At 36.5% G+C, this 8,326-nt stretch overlaps 2 protein-coding genes across 2 annotated transcripts; both read right to left on the bottom strand.

The window, feature by feature from the left end:
* Positions 1 to 247: 247 nt before the first annotated feature.
* On the bottom strand, positions 248 to 1,042 carry LOC109008825 (protein FAR1-RELATED SEQUENCE 5-like). Its single transcript, XM_035695152.1, has one exon. The coding sequence runs from the start codon at positions 1,040 to 1,042 to the stop codon at positions 248 to 250; it is 795 nt and encodes a 264-aa protein (XP_035551045.1).
* Positions 1,043 to 5,903: 4,861 nt separating this feature from the next.
* LOC109004166 (bidirectional sugar transporter SWEET1-like) lies at positions 5,904 to 6,680 on the bottom strand. The gene has a single exon (XM_018982631.2). It carries the CDS (start codon positions 6,678 to 6,680, stop codon positions 5,904 to 5,906), a length of 777 nt encoding a protein of 258 aa, XP_018838176.2.
* Positions 6,681 to 8,326: the final 1,646 nt, after the last annotated feature.

Raw genomic sequence — 8,326 nt, 5'->3', positions numbered from 1 at the left:
CGAGTGTGTGGGAAGACCACTGCAATAGCACTCTTCATTGCTCGGTCTTGGTCTGTTATGATCGCTTTTGGAGCGCGACCATCCATGCACTCCAACCATGCCCGAAACAACCACACAAAAGTACTTGTGTCTTCGCTTGAAATCAAGCCAGCCCCTAACAATATAGACTGTCCATGATGATTTACCCCAACAAATGGAGCAAATGGCATACCGTATCTATTTGCCAGGTATGTCGTATCGAAGGTGATCACATCTCCGAAGAGCTGAGGCATACCGTATCTATTTGCCAGGTATGTCGTATCGAAGGTGATCTCAACCTCAGCTCTTCATCCACATCAATCACATAGACAAAACCATCATTTTGCAACCTCATCCTCTTGAAGTACTCAGTAAGTGCTTCGCCACCACCTCTACCCAGCCTTAATTGTCTGGCTTTGTCAATAAAATTACGACAGTCTTTTTCTTGAAACTGCAGATTCTCGAACCCCCCCGCATCAACAACAAGTGCCCCGAAATTCTTGTTCATTCGAATACCTGCCCTGTCATTCAAATCAAGCATCCTCTGACTGTATTCGTCTAAACACTTATGAGATCTAAAGAATCTAGACTTTTGTGGGCTGACAGTACTATGATTATGGCCAATCTCAACAGTGGTCACCACCCAACTACCCTCCACCAAGTGAGCATTTATCCATGCCTTACAATCCGTTTTAATAGTTGGGCGTGGCCTCGAGATATTACTATGGCTAGGATGGTACTTGCCACCTCGTGCACACCCAATAGTCAAATACTTCACCCTCCCATTAGCCTCTCTCTTCGTCCTTTGTGTTATAACACCAAAACCTTGTTGTTTGGCATATCTCATGTAATAAGCCATAAGCTCATGATCAGTGGCAAACTTCATACCAGGTTTGGGCTCCTCCTCAACTCGGTCATTATCAGACTCTTGTTGAATTGTGTCATCGGCTTCTGTCTCTGCATTACTTGCAGGATTTTCAAAGCTTCCCATGTCCTCTCCGGTACTCGACAGAGGGCCATCCATTTGTTTGGGATGGCTCGAGTCCTCCGTATTAGTCGACGGAGGGGTTGACGTTGTTGAAAAATATGGCATTGGTGGGGGCTTCAAGCATGCACGGTGTTAGAACAGGTAACAACAAACACATAAAAAAAATAAAAATTAAGAAATGAATAAATATACCTGATATACCTGGTTCGTTTGTTGAACATGGCCCGAACTCTCCGCATTAGTGGACGGAGGGTACATGAAAGTTGCTGGAAAATGTGGCATTGGTGGGGGCTGCAATCATCCACGGTGTTAGAACGGATAACAACAAACACATACAAAAAAATAAAAAAAAATTAGAAAGGAATAAATATACCTGGTTCGTTTGTTGAACATGGCCCGAACTCTCCGCATTAGTGGACGGAGGGTACATGAAAGTTGCTGGAAAATGTGGCATTGGTGGGGGCTGCAATCATCCACGCTGTTAGAACGGATAACAACAAACACAAAAAAATAAAAAAAAATTAGAAAGGAATAAATATACCTGGTTCGTTTGTTGAACATGGCCCGAACTCTCCGCATTAGTCGACGGAGGGTACATGAAAGTTGCTGGAAAATGTGGCATTGGTGGGGGCTGCAATCATCCACGCTGTTAGAACGGATAACAACAAACACATACAAAAAAAAAAATTAGAAAGGAATAAATATACCTGGTTCGTTTGTTGAACATGGCCCGAACTCTCCGCATTAGTCGACGGAGGGTACATGAACGTTGTTGGATACGATGTCATTTGTGGGGGCTGCAATCATGCACGGTATTAGAACGGGTAATAATGCAGTTCAGGGAAAAAATTTAAAGTTCACACATTTCTCAACCTGACTACCCCATGCATATGTATATGAATTTGGATATGCATTTGGATGCATCATAAATGGCGGATAGTAAGCATTTCTTGGACAGAGAGAGACCTACAATACACAAATAAAAATACATTAACTAGTTGAAATTGAGACACCTTCCTTTTCAAAGCTTGACCAGTGTATCATACCTGAGTCTGTGGAATTGGTGTAGAAGGCCTGGGTGGCCTTTTATCTTCCTCTTTGTCTATCACGCTATTTCAACTGAATTTTTAGATCAACATTACAAGAAAAAAAAAAGTAATCTAACATTCATTAGATCGACATTACAAGAAAAAAAAAATAATAATCCAACATTCATTAGATCGACATTACAAGAAAAAAAACAAAGTAATCCAAACATTCATTAGATCGACATTACAAAAAAGTAATCTAACATTCATTAGATCGACATTACAAGAAAAAAAAAAAAAGTAATCCAACATTCATTAGATGACATTACAAAAAAGTAAAAAACTATTGATTAGACAGTAAAAAACTACTCAAATCTTTTCAAATCTGTCAAAGGATTGACCCTTTAAGCTTTTTGTTGATCTAGACGACTATGGTACACTGATTTACCAACTTAATGATAAACTGCAGGGAAAATAATGGCCATTAATGCCAACTGAATAATTGGAAGAAGAAGCAGATCAAGAACATGAAAAGCTTGAAAGAACTTGACATAATTATTTTCTTATTCATTCAAGTATTAAACCAGGCAAAATAGCTCTTCTGCTGTACAGACTTCGATACAATTATCATACGTGCATCTGTGGTTACAAGACATACGAATCCCATTTCTGGGCAGGATTTTCTTCTTCTTCCCTATTATTACACAATTGGAAGATTGAAACTTTAACATATATGAATTAATCCCAATACTTTTTGGGGTATATTGTGATCTCCCCAATGGGTTTGATAGTACCTGTATAATCTTACAAGAACAAACTAATCTCTTTCCAAAGACGAACAGTTCATCTCCTTAATTTTAGCTCTCTGACTAATTACAAGCGCCGGAGAGAGCATAATCCATGGCTTGGGAACTCTATAGAGAGTGAAATTCTTAAGACTTTAAACCAGTAAAATGGGAATAAACAACACAGACTAAACACCCAAAGAATTAATAATACAAACTACTTTCACATTTAAGGATTATGTTCACTGCACCAGTAAAGTATTTCATGCCCGAAACAACAAAAACCTCGCGGGAAATACAGGATGAAATACAGCACGAAATACAGCATGTTCATCGTCTAAACAACACCCAAAGAATTAATAATACAAACTACTTTCACATTTAAGGATTATGTTCACTGCACCAGTAAAGTAAATCATGCCCGAAACAACAAAAACCTCGCGGGAACAGGACAACGCAGACGGCGGAAGCAGGACGGCTCACGGCAAACGGCACGCTGCACGCGGACGACGGAAGTCTGCACGCGGACGACGGCAGGCTGCACGCGGACGACGATGGAAGATGCAGAGGAACCAAGCGGGAGGAGCAGACTCGAGTGCGAGGGAGGCAATTTCGAAATGAACGATTTGGGGAAAAAGCCAGATTCAGTTTCTGTAAAACGCGCGTTTTACTGTAGCATTAAAAAAATAAATAAATAAATAAATCCACGTCGGCAGTGTGTGGTGTTGGATACTGTAGGGGCTTGAGAGTAGAAGAACTCTTAGCCATAAGGGAACGTGTTAAAGAAAATAAAGTGGTCATTGAGCACGTAAGCACTGAACTAATGATCGCTGATCCTTTGACTAAGGGCATGCCACCGTTGAAATTCAAGGATCATATAGTGAATATGGGACTTGGTTCCATTATGTAGTTTTTCATTGTATGAACAATGTTATTTTTAATGAAATTCTTAATCATTTTGATGTTCTTTTCTCATATCAATGTGCACCTTAATTTATTTTTTGAGAAAATTCATCTGTATTGGACCAAGAATAAACATAGGATTTATTCATTAAGAAATTGTTCCCACATAAATTATAAAGCATGAATACATAGTAATATATGGAAGGTAATACTCGTCATTAGAGAACATATCGCCATGATTCATGTATTTATTACTTAAATGAAGATTATTGATGGGTTTAAGATGAAATCTTAAATTAGGAGTGTGGACCAAGTGAGAGAATGTTGACCGATTCTCATGCTTGAACTATATTGACCGATTCTTACTCACGGAGACGTTCGTGAGTGAGAGTCTATCACTTAAGAGTCCTTTAAGTGGTCCAACACTCTTCCATTACGTTTAAATTGATCCCATGAAAATAGGATCACGTGGGACACGTAAACACCGAAATTTGATGGAGATTTCGGCTATAAATACATGTCTTTGGTCCCCAAACTCACTCACTCAATTCCCTTCGGCATTACACCATCTAAATAGAGTAAAGAAGAGTTTGGAAGAGCCAAACACAGTGAGAAACGTAGCTTATACAGTGAATTGCATCAATGGCTGGAGGTAATATTTTTTGGCATTAAATCTTTCAATTATCATTTCTAAAGTGTTATTCCGCATTAGAGAATTGTTTTTAAGTCTAACACCAATCTCTTGTATGGTTTCCATACAAAGTTTCCAACACTTTCCAAGCATTGTGATAGGACTCACTATTGACCACCTGAGACAGGGTGCATCAAACAGTGTGATATTCAACCAACCAAGTATAAGTTGATCAATACGAAGCCAGCATAATGCAGCAGGGTTGGATCGCGACACTCCATCTTCACCCAAAATGGTTGGTGCTGGACAAGGAATCTCAATATTTTGCATAGCCTACGAGGCCATGCCCAAGTAACACAGGGACTACTTGTGCTTTCCAAAGCAAGTAATTTGTGGATGCTAACTTTAAGGATACATCAGGCAAGCTGGTTTTAGCGCCCTCGGGGGGTGGGGGGGAAGAACTCCATGGATTCAAATTCATCCATAGGATAGGTAGGACCGAAAGAGGGGGAAGACATTTTTGGAATCATGTTGGCTGTTGATACCATGTAAATGAATAGACCCTTGCATCATGCAGGATCTCTGTATTAACTTATATAGAACTTTACATATGTCAATACTAGTATATATTTGTTTACAGCTAAGGTGACAGTGAGACAATGTTGTACATGACAGTAAGACGTACAATGCTATACAAAATATGGAGCAAAACATGATGTAGTGATTCACGACAGTAATAGAGTATATCTGCCTCTTCACTACGTATGTTGAATATATAATATATTTTTCTAATTTTATATTTTTTTTATAATCTTTTGGGGTAATTATATCATGTCTTACTTAAAATAAATATACAAATCCAAAAACATATTGAGTTAAGAAAACATTCATGACAAACCTTAATAACTGATCACTATCAAACTCTAAAAACACTATCGCGCGAAATGCAATGGTATACTGAAATAAATAGAAAAGCTTGATTATATATATATATGAAATAGAAACGAAAATTAAACATACATCAAACTATAACAAAAACTATATACAGTTGAATAGAAAATTGACCTTGTAGACTAGTATTTTCTTTCTCTTGTTCGTTTTTTATTCCACTAATTTGTAGGGTTGTAAATAAACAAGAGTACTTCTCATAGTTACCTCGAATTCGATTTGATTCCATTATTAAATAGGTTGTTTAGGAACAAGAAGTTAGAATCCATTGTTAAATGATACAACTCATTTAAAACTCATTTATATATTAGTAGGCGCTACAAAACTTTCGACTCGATTTATTTATTTATGTATAGCTGACTAGAAAACCAACAATTTCATGCAAAAACGTCACACATACATAAAATACATACATATACATATATACATATGAACATGAACATTCAAGAATAGATCTAATGGTCATCCATCAAATACATGGAATGTATTTTACTACATTCATGAATTTACAAGAAGTTATTTATTTTTATGAAACTATATAATAAAGGCCGTGTAATGGGTTTGCTCCAAGGCTTTGAACCATGTACACGCCATGTGTACGTCTAGACGACCACGTGCTCTAGACGATCTACTTGAGCTTGATCACTTACATTGGATTGGCTTTGATCCTTGTTTTCCTGGGGGAGTCCTGTCTCCCCATGTTCTATTTCAATGGATTCGATGGTCGCAGTAGCACCCCTGTTATCTCTGTAGATAAAGTACAAGATCAGTTGAGCCACCCCTAAACCACAGCCTAAGCCATTTGGCACAGCAACAAAAGGATCACGTCCGAGCAACCCATACACAAACCCAGAAGTCCCGCACAAGAACACGAACAGTGACAGGAAAAATGGCATGAATTCGACACTCTTAGTTTTAATCACAGTCTTCATAATTGATAGAGGCGAGGCATACATGATGATGGAGAATATGCTCGCAGCCAACCCACAAAACAGCGCCCTAGTGTTGCCAGCTTCCAAGGCTAAAAGGGAAACCGAGGCCACGATTGAGAAAACTAAGACCACAAACGAAAAAATCCCAAAAATCTTAGCCTTCTCCCTTTTGGGCGCATATATGAGAAAGATGGCCACATATATGAGCTCGATTGCCACCCCGGTGCCATTGGTTGTTGATACTAAAAGATTGTTTTCAGACACAAAGGGAAGGCCGTACCATGCAGAAAGGAGGCAGTTGAGCAACGTCATCACGTATGGAACGCCTGAGAATCTTTCTGTGCCTTTATGACTTATGATCCTCTTGAATGTGATTGTTGGGGCCAAGAAGAGAAATAAAGCAATGACGTTTCCAAATATTCCGACCACGAATTGCACAGTCTCCATTGTTTTCGGTCTCTTTTCTAAAAACTCTCGAAAGGAGAAAGATAACCTAGAGATAAGGGTACGTAATTCGTGAAAGAATTAGATATATGATCTCTTTGTTTCTGTTTACTTGGTACACAGTACTTATGGCTAAGGAGATCATGTATATATAGAAAAATAATATAGCAGATGTCAATGCCAAAGTTTCTTTGCAAGTGAGTACTGTTTGTTGTTTGCTACAATATTATATAACATCAATCATGTTGAGAGTTGATTTTGGCGGCTTCTCGTTGTTTCACAGTTAAATTAATTTAAAAGATTAAAATGCATGCAGCATGTTTAATTTTTCTGTTGTCTAAAACCCTAAATGCATGCTAATTACAATTTGTTTTTAAATATTACTACTTGTTAATGGAATAGCACTCCCCTAATTAATGTTGGCAATTGTGCATTATAAATAATGAAGTGATATCATATAATTTTCTCGATTTTAAGCTAAGAAGAAGGTTGCAGAGGGGACCTTATTCAAAGGAAAATGATTTATAATGAAATTTTTAAGGTGTACAAATTCAACCTATTTTCTTAAAAATTTGTGGACAAATTTGGATTATATAGAAAATCTATTTTTTAATAATGGCCCAATTATATAGAAGGCATGCATTGTGCATGTCTGCAAGTAGTACTGTACGTAAAAACCAAGCCAAATATACATATATAATCTGGAAAAAATTATATTTTAAACCTTATTTTAGAAATAAAGGCAGAATAATTTATGGGGAAATACGCATTTGCGACAAGTTGCCAGCATTGCAAACCTGTTTAATCAATTGATACCTCAATCAGGTCAGTATGGAATTATATATAAAATATGTATGTATATATATTATATAATATACACACGCGAATGTAAGCATGTCGTATTAATGAGGCCGTTTTAGTCATTGTAATATTCACAACCAATATTATCCTTAATTTTGTTATTTTTATAAATCAAACTGATCAATTTAGCATATTTTAAGTATGAAAAAGGCTACTATGCCGCCCGAAACTAACCGCTCAAATGTAGTACCACTTGGTGAATTTTATTTTTATTTATTTAATAATTAAATAAATGATTTTATGTATATTAGTATATTAGTGTATTTTTTATTTTTTTAAAAATATTTAAATCTATTAGAAAATATGAATAGAAAAATGAAAAAAAATAAAGTTGAAATACAACTAGCAGTAAAGTGGAGCAGGGTAGCCTGACTCTTTAAGTATTTTTTCATTAAATGATTGACCTAAAAAATTATTAAAATGCGCCGTAAAATTATTAATTGTGAGGACATGCAGAAATATATCAAAGGATGAAAGTATATTGATCCAAAAAATAAAAATAAATAAATAAATGATGAATGTTATATATTGCATGCATTATTCAGTTGTTTTATTATTTTATTTTTGTAAGTTGAGAAAAATAGAAAAGAAAGAGGTGTCAACTAACCTAGCTAGCTTGATACGCTAGTTTACTTATCTGAGCCAACTATTTATTTGGACAATCTGGGATTTAAAGCCATTCAAGTCGGTTTGGTTTTTTCTGAAGCCTTTACTTCTGCATGCTCATAGTTTAGTATTATTGCCAAATTACTTCTATTTAAATAATAATAATACTAAGAACAAGTTCA

Source organism: Juglans regia, chromosome 10 (genome assembly GCF_001411555.2).
Source record: "Juglans regia cultivar Chandler chromosome 10, Walnut 2.0, whole genome shotgun sequence".
NCBI lineage: Eukaryota > Viridiplantae > Streptophyta > Magnoliopsida > Fagales > Juglandaceae > Juglans > Juglans regia.
Note: the sequence above shows the minus strand (reverse complement) of the source record. Positions and strands in the feature narration are given on the sequence as shown.